This window comes from Mustelus asterias, chromosome 17 (assembly GCF_964213995.1).
Source record: "Mustelus asterias chromosome 17, sMusAst1.hap1.1, whole genome shotgun sequence".
In the NCBI taxonomy this organism is placed as follows: Eukaryota; Metazoa; Chordata; class Chondrichthyes; order Carcharhiniformes; family Triakidae; genus Mustelus; species Mustelus asterias.
In genome coordinates, this window is record NC_135817.1 from 59,100,410 (window position 1) to 59,113,030 (window position 12,621).

Genomic DNA, 12,621 nt, shown 5'->3' on the forward strand with positions numbered 1-12,621 from the left:
AATACACCAGTAATAAGTAAAGAAAACGTGTTTGGTGAAAAACATATCAGTTACATTTAGTTCATGTAGCATCTTATTTAATAGGTTATATTTTTCAAACAATATCTTCAGCCCCAAGCACAGGGGGGACAAAAAGTAACTTGGAAATAAGGAACCAATTTGAGCCACATACTGTACCAGTTAGCAGCGTAGTGGTTTTAAAACTATTTTATTAGAAACTAGTTGATCTCCGGTGGTGTTCCAAATGGCAAGCCAAGACAAAAAGTGTAGATCTACAGAATCAGAGTGCTCAGGGATGGAAATAGGAAAAAGCAGAGGGGATAGAGGAAGGGGAGGAGAATGGGGACATGCAATTATGCTCAGTGTGATAGACATGTGGAGATGCCGGCGTTGGACTGGGGTAAACACAGTAAGAAGTTTAACAACACCAGGTTAAAGTCCAACAGGTTTATTTGGTAGCAAAAGCCACACAAGCTTTCGGAGCTCCAAGGGGCTTGGAGCTCCGAAAGCTTGTGTGGCTTTTGCTACCAAATAAACCTGTTGGACTTTAACCTGGTTTTGTTAAACTTCTTACAGTGTGATAGAGACAGTGCTGTTCTTCTCTCTTATTAGACAATACATTCTGTTTGTGGACTTGGTAGGAAAGAGATGTTTGGGTATAGAACATAGAACATTACAGCACAGTACAGGCCCTTCGGCCCTCGATGTTGCGCCGACCAGTGGTACCAATCTAAAGCCCCTCTAATTTACACTATTCCAATATCATCCATATGTTTATCCAATAACCACTTGAACGCTCTCAACGTTGACGAGTCCACCACTACTGCAGGCAGGGCATTCCATGCCCTTACTACTCTCTGAGTAACGAACCTACCTCTAACATCTGTCCTATATCTCTCACCCCTCAATTTAAAGCTATGTCCCCTCGTGCTAGCCACCACCATCCGAGGAAAAAGGCTCGCACTATCCACCCTATCTAATCCTCTGATTATCTTGTATGCCTCTATTAAGTCACCTCTTTACCTTCTTCTCTCTAACGAAAACAACCTCAAGCCCCTCAGCCTTTCCTCATACGATTTTCCCACCATACCAGGCAACATCCTGGTAAATCTCCTCTGCACCCTTTCCAACACTTCCACATCTTTCCTATAATACGGCGACCAGAACTGTACGCAATACTCCAAATGCGGCCGCACCAGAGTTTTGTACAGTTGCAGCATGACCTCCTGGCTCCGAAACTCAATCCCTCTACCAATAAAAGCTAACACACCGTACGCATTCTTAACAATCCTATCAACCTGGGTGCCAACTTTCAGGGATCTATGCACATGGACACCCAGATCCCTCTGTTCATCCACACTACCAAGTATCTTACCATTAGCCCAGTACTCTGTATTCCTGTTACTCCTTCCAAAGTGAATCACCTCACACTTTTCCGCATTAAACTCCATTTGCCACCTCTCAGCCCAGCTCTGCAGCTTATCTATGTCCCTCTGCAACCTGCCACTTCCCTCCGCACTGTCTACAATTATATTCCAATGCACTTGTGCAAAGCTTTCTACTGATTTATGTTGGTGAGCTCAAAATTTAAAAGTCAAACAGGAAGAATAAAAAATGTAAAGACAGCAATTATTTGGAGTAGAGATTATTAAGGACATGAAATTATGCTATTTAAAGATTAGACCATTATAAAAAACCATCCAGCTGTATTGGATGCCACGGACTGTCAGAATATGACAGGGCAGGTGTAATGCCCTTAGAAGTCAACACTCCTAATAGAATCCCTACAGTACAGAAGGAGGCCACACAGCCCATTGAATCTGCACCGATTCTCCGAAAGAGCATCTATCCCAAACCCACCCCCCATCCCTGTGCATTTACCATGGCCAATCCTCGTAGCCTACTGATCTTTGGAGTGTGGGAGGAAACCGGAGTATCCGAAGGAAACTTATGCAGACATGGGGAGAATGCGCAAACTCCATACAGACAGTGACCCAAGGCCGGAATCAAACCCAGGTCCCTGATGCTGTGAGGCAGCAGTGCTAGACACTGTGCCGCTCATAAGCATGGCCAGCATGTACAGCTAATACAGCGTGGCCAATGGTTTAGTTCTCAGAGGCAAGGTTACTATGAAAGCTTTTGCTGAAATGTAACCTCGGGTACCAAATTTAATATACAACAGACAACCACGATGCATACAAAATGATACTGTATGGGAGATTAGATCATGGAAAATATTTCCAATGAGCCTTGTATATTCATTACAAAAACCTGTTAAAACATGTTAGGATATTAACATTAATCTAAGAAGGCATTCCTGCTTTGAGACACACCTGCATGCAAGGCCTTGCCCCTGTACTTGCAAGTCACAAAATCAGACACAGAAATAGAACTCATACATCAGGATTGAAGGTTGCATGTTTCATTGAAGTATATTTGGAAATAAAAAGATAAAAGATATAAAATCACATCATCCCAAACTTTTTTATTCCAACTTGTGATATAATTGTTATAAATGGTTTTGTAACTTAATGGCTGGGTTTCCATTCTCTGTCTACACATCTGAAAATCAAAGAGAAAGAAACTTTTGGGAGTTATAGGAACAACTGGATTTCATATGAAGTTTAATGACCTGTACACTGGTGAACAGTGCTGCATTGACAAGTTACAAATGACCTGTATGGAGCAAGTTTCTTAAGACTACCTGCAGATTTTCCTCTGTTGTTACCCAGTGACCCGCAACTGCCAGAAGACTGAGGATGTCATGTTTATGTGGGAGATGGCGTTTGATAGCTGGCTCATCTTCCTTGCTGTAGAGCTGCACTGTAACACAAAAAAAATCAAAGTGCACACTGTTTAAACTGTCAAAGCTTAACTCACAACCGCAGATAGATGAGACTAAGAAAACAAGGATTGATTCACTTTTTAAACGCTTGAATCCTCCAAATTAGCAAATACGTTGGCATGAGAAAAATCAGATTTCATGCTAAAATTATGGATGAGGAATTTTAATCCCTGGGTTTGCAACCATCAGACTTCAATAATTACAACACCCACAATAAGGGGGCGATTCTCCCATTCCGACGTGCACGTTTTTTGGTGTGTCGGGATTGAAGAATTGGGTGTCGGCCATTTCGCGGGATTCACGCATGTGTTCCTGAAGTACGCGCGTCTCCAGAGTCGGAGAACAGGTGCAGTTGGGACCGTGCTGGAAACTGGCGGGAAGAAAAGTATTGAAATCTTTTTTTAAAACATACTTTAAATCTCATTATTGGGCCTGCATGGAATTCTCTGGGCCCGATAGCATCTCCCACCCCGCCAGGAGTATTTAACTCTGGCGGGATTTAGAGTAGCTCTCCACTTGCGGGGAACTAGTGAGAGACCCCACTGGAGTGAAGGGGGGGCAATGGGGGCCCCCCCAGGGGATAAGGCAGCAGGGTGGTGCACCTGGGCATGGGCACCCTGGCAGTGCCAGCCTGTGCACTCTGGCACTGTCCAAGGGGCAAAGTGCCCATGCCTGGGGGCACCTCGGCACTGCCCCATGGACAGTGCCAAGGAGGTGGGCATAGTGTGAGCAGGGTCAAGGCCTAAGGGGCGAGAGGTGTCCCGTTGCCATTCTGCATTGGGATTGATTGAGGCTGGAGGCCAGCGATCAGGGCGGGCTGGAGGGACAGCTATGCGGGGGTCCCAGGTGTCCAGCAAACTGCAGACTGACAGATTGGGGCCACTGTGCATGCGCAGAGTTCTGGAACTGTCAGACAGTGGCATGAATAGGCCCCACCCCCCCACACCGAGCTTTTAACGAGATTCACGAATGTGACCTCTGCATTGCCCAGAGTTTGGGAGATTCGGGTCTGAAGATGAACTAAAGAACCGTCATGATTTACACAGTTTTCTCGCCAATTCAGCACTTTTGGGCGAATCGCCCCTGAAGCTGTTGTTTCTTTTAAGGAAATGTCTGTATCAGAGTCAAAAGAATACAATATTTGCAGCTTTGAGTTAGTTATTTTTTTAAAAAAGCTTCTGCACTCCAGATGACTGTGCCTGGTGAACAGAGTGGGTAGCTAACCATCTCCCAGGGTCACTATTTGTTCTATGAGCCAGCCTGTTGCAAGATGACATACAACTCAAAATTTCATCTTTCACAATTCATTTTACTGGATGTGGGTGTCTGGCTAGGCCAGCATTTACTGCCCATCCCTAGTTGCCCTTCAGAAGGTGATGGTGAGCTGCCTTCTTGAATTGCCGCGAACCCTGAGGTGTAGATACACCACAGTGCTGTTAGGGAGGAAATTCTCGGATTCTGACCCAGCGACAGCAAAGGAATGGCGACATATTTCTAAGTCAGGATGGTGACTGATTTGGAGGTAAAACTCCAGGTGGTAGTGTTCCCAGGTATCTGCAGCATTTGTCCTTCTAGATGGTAGTGTTCAAGGGTTTGGAAGTTGCTGCTCAAGGAACCTTGTGAGTTCCTGCAGTGCATCTTGCAGATGGTACATCCTGCTGCTCCTGTTCGGTGGTAGAGGGATTGAATGTTTGTGGAAGGGATAGCAATCAAGCCGGCTGCTTTGCCCTGGGTGGTGTTGAGCTTCGAGTATTGTTGGAGCTGCACTCATCCAGGCAAGTGGAGGATATTCCATCACACTCCTGACCTGTGTCTTGTAGCCTTAGACAGGCTGTGTGGAGATCAGGAGGCAAGTTACTCGCAGCATGATTCCTAGCCTTTGACCTGCTCTGGTAGCTACTGTATTCATATGGTTAGTTTCGATCAGTTTCTGCTCAATAGTAACTCCCAGGATATTGATGGTGGGGGATTCAGTGCTAGTTAACGCCATTGAATGTCAAGGGGTGATGATTAGATCTTCTCTTGTTGGATGTGGTCATTATCATGAACTGCTTCAGTATCTGAGGTGTCAACAAATGGTTCTGAATATTGTATGCTGATGATGGCACATCGCCACTTCTGACCGTATGATGGATGGGAGGTCATTGATGAAGCAGCTGAAGATGGTAGGGCCTTGGACACTACCCTGAGGAACTCCTGCAGCTGAGATGATTGACCTTCCCACTGACTCCAGTTTGCTAGATCTCCTTGGTCAAATGCTGCCTTAATGTCAAGGGCAGTCACTCTCACATCACCTCTGGCATTCAACTTTTCTGTCCATGTTTTAACCAAGGCTGTAATGAGATCAGGAGCAGAGTGACTCTGGCAGATTCCATGCAGAGCGTCCAAAAGCAGTTTATTGCTAAGTAAGTGCTGCTTGATAGCACCGATGACCCTTCCATCACATTACTGATGATCAAAGTAGGCTGATGGGGAAGTAATTGGCTGGGTTGGATTTGTCCTGTTTCTCGTGTACAGGACATACCTGGGCAATTTTTCACATTGCCAGGTAGGTGCCAGTGTATTGGAACAGCTTAGCTAGGGGCACGGCAAGTTCGGAGCACAAATCTACAGGACTATTGCCGGAATATTGTTAGGGCCCATAGCCTTTGCAGTATCCAGTGCCTTCAACCATTTCTTGATATCATGTGTAGTGAATCGAATTGGCTTAAAACTGACATCTGTGATGCTGGGGACCTCCAGAGAAGGCAGAGATGGATCATCAACTTGGCACTTCTGGCTGATGATTGTTGCAAATGCTTCAGCCTTATCTTTTGTGCACATCTTACTGATGTGCTGGGCTCCTCCATCACTGAGGTTGGGGATATTTGTGGAGCTTACTCCTCCAATGAGTTGTTCAATTGTTCACCACCATTCATGGCTTGATGTGGCAGGACAGCAGATCTTAGATCTGATCTGTTAGTTATGGAATCGCATAGCTCTGTCTATTACTGGCTGCTTGGCACACAAGTAGCTTCACCAGGTTGACACATTTTTAGATATACCTGGTGTTGCTCCTGGCATGCCCTCCTGCAACTTAATTGAACTAGCATTGATCCCCTGGCTTGATGGTAATGATAGAATGGGGGATATGACGGGCCACGAGGTTACAGATTGTGGTCGAGAACAATTCTGCTACTGCTGATGTCCCACAGTGCCTCATGGATGCCCAGTCTTGATCTGCTAGATCTATTTGAAGTCAATCCCATTTAGCACCATGGTGGAGCCACAGAATAGAATGGAGAGTATCAGCAATGTGAAGATGGGATTTTGTCTCCATAAGGACTGCTATTGTCATGGACAGATGCATCTGTGGCAGGCAGGTTGGTGAGGATAAGGTTAAGTGTGTTTTTCCCCCTCACCACTGCCGCAGTCCCAGTCTAGCAGCTATGTCCTTTAGGACCTGGCCAGCTTGGTCTGTGGTGGTAATACCGGGTCGAGTTGTAAGGCGGATTCCTGTACATTCTGATATAGAATCTTGACACACCCATGTAATGTTCCCCACTCATTGCTCATGTATTTTGTTCAAACAAATGTTACCCATGATCAAAAAAGAGGACTTTCTTTAGAAGGAAATTTAAACTACATTTCAATAAGTTTTCTCAGTTTTCTGTTCATTGTGGAGCTGTGTTACAGAATTCTCGAAAGAAACATGCCATGTTTCCCATCCATTAATAACAAAACAAAGAAACATTTCATGTCTTTTTTTGCCAAATTAGTAATTATGTTTTTCCTTCTGTGTGTTCACCTGGCGACTTGCATATTGAGCAATAGCTTGTTCAGTAATGTGATGTGTTTTCCAATATGGAACAATAAAAAACTTGGCAACATGAAATCAGACTGTTAGCATAAAGGCAGCAACTGGTCATCAGTTGAGTGGGTTGTAATCCAGTCATAACCGATGGTTGGCAGTCTCTGCTTTCCCTCTGACGCTTGCAAGAATTTGAGTTGGTTAGACGGAGTTAAATGGAAATTCTAACTGTCAAGCAGAAATAAGAAAACTTCTAAACTGAATTTTTAATGATGGGATGGAGCAGAATTTGAAGGTTCTTGGAATCGTCATTTCTGGAATTCAGGCGGGAGGGGGAAAATAAAGCAAACTGTGTAAAACAAAACTAGTTTGAAAGCAATTTCATACCCTCTCGCTTTAAGTGAAAACCATCTATTTTCACAGATTTTTGGAACGATAAAACGGTACTGTCTTTCTTTAAATTGAAAAAGTGCTTAACCGCAAGCCCTGTGATTAAAGTCTGGGCAGTCTGACGGCAAGGATTAAAATCACAATTACTCCATTTACACACAGCTATAAAACCAAAGCAGAATTAGTAACATATGGACCAACCCTTTGAATTAGCAAGTTATTTTAAAAACAATCTTTTAGTTGTCCCAAAGATTCAAAGTTAAGGTCTCGGTCTGTGAGCCATACCAACAATGAAACTTCCAGTTTGATTTTTAGTCTGTGCCCAATTTGCTGATACCAGCCCTTAAGGTTAGGATGACTATTAATTCATTGCAATGCCCTGCAGTCAGGTATGGATGAGAAAAAAAAATGTTTGTTCCCAGCTGAAAGACAATGAACTCTATGGTGGAAATGCACATTTGTGGATGCTGGTAATGGCTAGATCAGGTTCGAATCCATTTTTATTCAGAAAACCCGTCAACGTTTCTTGCAACAGTTTGCACGTGAATAACAGCCACTTGGCTGAGGTAGCAAACGGCAGCTGGCTTCAATGGAAGTGCAACGCAGTCATTGGGCAACAGTTTCAAGATAGAAAAAGGAGCAAACTAAAGGGAAATTATATATTAGAATTTCATAATATTGTGAAACGTTCATGGAAGATTTAAACATGGGTTGAATTGAGAAACTTCAAAAAGAATTATGATTGATGTTTAAGATACAGTACAAACCTCCACAATCCACCACAATGTTCACCCCTAGACCACCTGTTTCTTCTAAACAACTGTCCACAAGGTCAACCTTCTTATCAGACAAGTTGATCACCCTGGCTGTGAGAGAACAGAAATCAAGTCAGTTTGCTGTCTATTACAATCAATCATTCTCAATAATTGAAAGAAACAGGAAAAAATATCACTCTGTTTGACAACAGAAAGAAGTCTCACAACACCAGGTTAAAGTTCAACAGGTTTATTTGGTAGCAAATACCATAAGCTTTCGGAGCACAGCTCCTCCTGACGAAGGAGCAGTGCTCCGAAAGCTTATGGTATTTGCTACCAAATAAACCTGTTGGACTTTAACCTGGTGTTGAGACTTCTTTCTGTGTTCACCCCAGTCCAACGCCGGCATCTCCACATCATGACAACAGAAAGCCATGGATATACTCAGCAGGTCTGCCAAAAGGTCACAGCCTGAAACACCAACACTGTTTCTCTCTCCACAGATGCTGCCAGACCTGCTGAGTACTGCGACCACTTTGTTTTTACTTCAGATGTCTAGCACCCGCAATATTTTGCTTTCGTTTCCCATTCTGATTGATGTTTCCAATCAACAAGAAAATAACAATGCTCTACTTTGGAGCTAGGCATTTCTGCTATGCATCCAAATTAATTTTCTGAAATTAAAAGACAACATTATCCATTTAATAAACCAACTTTTTTCAGTCAACGTAAAAACAGATAATAAATGTAAAATTTAAGAGGACTGTTAAATCTTATCGGTCTCTGAAGCTTTTTACAATTAGTGGCAAACAGAAGACGCAGGCACTGACAAGTGATATCAATAAAATTACACTATAAATTTTACCATATCAGGGTAGCTTATTATTTTAATAGGATAAAATACTACACATAATTTAGCCAGATTAATAATAACGTGGCTTGGCTAACTAATGTTAATGATTCATTGATTAGAATAAGTTCAATAAGTTTAAATACATCTTAAAAAATAGCACAACCATTTATTAAATATGAATTTATCATGCTACATAGTAATTAGGTATTGTAGTCATTGAAATTACATTCCCAGATAATAGTGAGAAACGAACTGAAGGCAAATAAATGTACTATTATTGATTTGGTTATGGACTAAAGTGTCAGTGGTCAAGCCAAAGACCTGGTTGACTAACTCAAATGTTTATACTGTGTTACACTGCTGCCACCTTGAAATGTAGATTCATAACATTTACAGATTTAAAATCTGTCATTGCAAATCGAATGCTGCACTGTTTAAACAATTAGAGGTTGGTAGTCTTAAATATGTGAAAACCTTCAGCAAAAAGACTTGTAGAAATGTTGGCGGAATTCTCCCGTTTTCAGGCCAAGCGCCCACGCTGGTGGGAAAAGATGATGCCGGAGCGAGGACACTCTAATTCCATCTTTTACTCTCGTTCTCAACACTATGTTCTGTACCTGCTCCTTTCCTTTTCCCCTATGTACTCTAAGGACGGTATGCTTTGTTTGTGTAGCACACAAGAAACAATACTTTTCACTGTATCCCAATACACGTGACAATAATAAATCAAATCAAAAACAGGAATGTTTCCTGCTCATGTTGTCAGCGCCTGTCAGGTGGAATTCACCACCTGAAAAATGCTCATGAACTCATCTGGCGAAACCCACCAGGCAGCCCCGCTGTTCTGAGATCAGGGGGTGCCCTAATCTCCGCTTTCAGAGACAGGCCAACCCCTCCCTGCAAAGATTTTAAAATGGTGCTCACCCACTAACCATGGGAGCTTCACCAAGTCTGCACCAAAGAGGGACATCCTCTCTCCCACCCACAAACAACAGGTAATCACCCCTCTACACCACACAGGAATGAGGGTTAGCCAACCCGATTCCACCCCCACCCCAAACCCCAGTCAGGCCCCTCCTTCCTCCTCAGACCCCGCTCCCCACTCAGACCCCCCCTCCCCACTCAGACCCTCCCTTCCCCCTCAGACACACTGCTGCCATTGTGCGCCGGTAGTGGAGGGAGTGAACTTTTATGCATGGGAAGCGAATGAAGTGGGATGCTTTTGTCCTGGATGGTGCCAAACGTCTGTAGTGCTGTTCAAGCTGCATTCACCCAGGCAAGTTGTCTCAGGAAACCAAGTGCTCTGGTTTACTCCCACAGTCCAAAGATGAACAAGTTTGGTGGATTGGCCATGCTAGATTGCCCCTTGGTTCCCAAGGTGTTTGTATCAGAGACCCAAAGGCCCCCCTTTCCCCTCTCCCTCAGACCCCCCACTCAGGCCCCCTTGCCCCTCAGACCCCCATTCAGGCCACATACTTTGGAAGTACCAACAGTGCACTGCCACTCGGCACTGACTCCTTGGCCTGGTGCCTATGATCCCAAAGGGGGTTAAGGTGGTGGGTCCAGCGGCTATTTGACCCTCTCCCTCTGCCAGGCTGCAGAGGAAGGGTCGTTCAAGGGTTCTAGGGGTTGACCTCACCACTCTCCCTTGGGATGGGAGTCTTGTGGCTGGACTGCCCCTTCTGGGCCTGGAAGACCTGAAGATCATCCCTGGCGAAATGATTTCAGACAACCCTGTGATCAACATCTGCATTCCTGCCTATCTGCTGTGAAAATTTTTAAATAGCCAGGTCACTATAATCCCCATGCCTCCTGGTCACTTGACAGCCTTCAATATAACTGCAGAACTCCATTCTGCAGCACAAATTTCCATTTCTCTGTCAGAAGCTGCAACTGTGAGCAGATTCCTTTGAAGTCCTCTGACAGAGGAGATGTCAATTTCACCCGAGGGGTGGGTTCCATTCTGCACAGCTGTGCACTCAACTCCAATATATTTACGCAGCATAGATTTGAAGTCTCTGGTGCTTCCTAGCAAGCTGAAACCTTCAAAACCCTCTCAATTCCATTGGAAACCTTTGATCCCTGTCAATTTCAACGTGTAGTGCTTTGAAAGGGGCCACCATCAACAGCTTAATGGATTTCGACTCAGGTTCCAGTCAGCTGTGTAGATTTACATTTCCCTTCACGCATAAATGCATCTCACGCCCTTCCACTGAATCTAACCGCAATGTTTACAAAGATTCTAAGCTGATTAAAAGCTTGCTTTCTTCAAAAGGAATAAGTAGTTGAATTCGCTATTTTGTAGACCACTTCTTCTGAGAGAGAAGGGGGCTGAATGTAAAGCGGTTCAAACTTGATCTAGCTATTACCAGGATCCATAAATATGCACTTCCACAATACAGTTCATTGTCATTCGGTGATCCCTCATAGCCCAAAGCACCAGGCTAGGGTGTCAGTACCAGGGGCAGTGCATTGTTGGCACTGCCAAGGCGTGTGCCTTGAATAAGGGTGAGGTCTTCCTCATCCTGCGGGGTCTCCTTGGGGTCCAGCATGCCACATCTATGCTTGTGATTAGCAACACCAAAGCTCGCCTGGCTGGGGTGGTGCTAAAGTTGTCAAACCTGATTATTGTGTTACAATTAGTGGGTTTGCATAATTATCAGGGTGCTGCCCACTATGGGTGGGAACCCGAGTGCCTCGATGCTTATCGGGAATACTGATTTTTTTTGCCGACGTCTCATTCAGCAGGGCATCGGGATTCCTGTGGGCTGTCTCATGGGGCTGGAGAATCCAGCTGTTGTGTCCTGCCCTTTGTGAACTCCTGCTTCCAATTGCTACCGGAACAGTATTCAGACCGTCTCAGCTCATGTCCCCAATAATCCTCTTGTTCTCCCAACAGTTGAAACGTGGCCGTCAGACTAACTCACTTAGTTAGTCCGAATGACCGAATCACCAAATGACACACAATCCTATTTTTGTACTGCTCTCAGTACAAAAGGGAACAATGAATGAGTGCACATCTTCAGGGAGTAAACTCACTGGGAGTTAATCTTTTTCACTCTGCCCCTCCCCCACTTTAATGGACCAGGATCATGGCATGGAATCTTTGAACTGTTTATGACTTGAGTGAGAACAGGTGACAACCAAAATTAGTCATGAGTAAAATTTTGAACCTTATTTAAACAGATGGGATTCACAGCGATGCATTCCCACCTTCATGGAGGTGGACAATTAAAAGGCTTAATAGTTCTACTTTGCCTCAGCATTTTACTGACATCAGAACAATCTCTCTCAGAGTGCAGAAGCAGCTTCCTGGCAGCAGACCACAGTGTCATCAAAGCTGGAGGCTATCGCCCAATGATGGGGTGGCAGAGATGAAAGGTTGCATTGGGAGCCTTTAATCGGCCTGCAAAGAGTTTACCCTGCAAGCTTGACAATCCTACTTTGGGCTTCTTTAATTTTTTTCACTTCTGTGCAGGCAGCAGAGTGTGCTACCATGTTGAGATGCCCTTGCTTTCACCTATCTATCTGTCTTGGTAGCGCCCATCCCTCCCGTTGCATCATTAGGAGCCCAGCTGCAATTTTTTTTTTAGGACAGCTAGCATAGAGATGGCCAATTAGAAAGCTACCTTCTCAATGGTTGCACCAGAAGGTGCTCTTTGTGAAGAGCATGTGCGTGTATATTCTCATGTATGTATATTTGGTGCTCATCAAGATACACGGTTTAATGCTTTACTAATTCTGAGGTCAGAATCAGCATTCGATCAGAGGCAGGAGGGCATTGTCGTAAAGTTGCAGTGAAGCCCTTTTCTTTTAAAAAAAATAGATGTCACAAATGTTTAGTGCAAGTACATTTATGCGTTCCTTTAGTCTTTGGTATATTAATGTAAATCGAATTGTACCATGACAATGTCCCCATTAGCAAGGTATTACATGGGTATGGACATAACGCACGCACATCTGCCTGACAATGTAGACTAGCACTGAA

At 44.2% G+C, this 12,621-nt stretch overlaps 1 protein-coding gene across 2 annotated transcripts in view; it reads right to left on the reverse strand.

Moving 5' to 3' along the window:
• cryzl1 (crystallin, zeta (quinone reductase)-like 1) overlaps positions 1-12,621 on the reverse strand; it is a 54,746-nt gene that overhangs the window by 10,038 nt on the left and 32,087 nt on the right. For both annotated transcript variants that reach the window (XM_078232775.1, XM_078232774.1), the window contains 2 exons: positions 7,793-7,891; positions 2,705-2,823 (listed from right to left, as the gene is read on the reverse strand). In XM_078232775.1, coding sequence (XP_078088901.1) covers positions 2,705-2,823; positions 7,793-7,891 — 218 coding nt within the window. The remainder of the gene's footprint in view (positions 1-2,704; positions 2,824-7,792; positions 7,892-12,621) is intronic.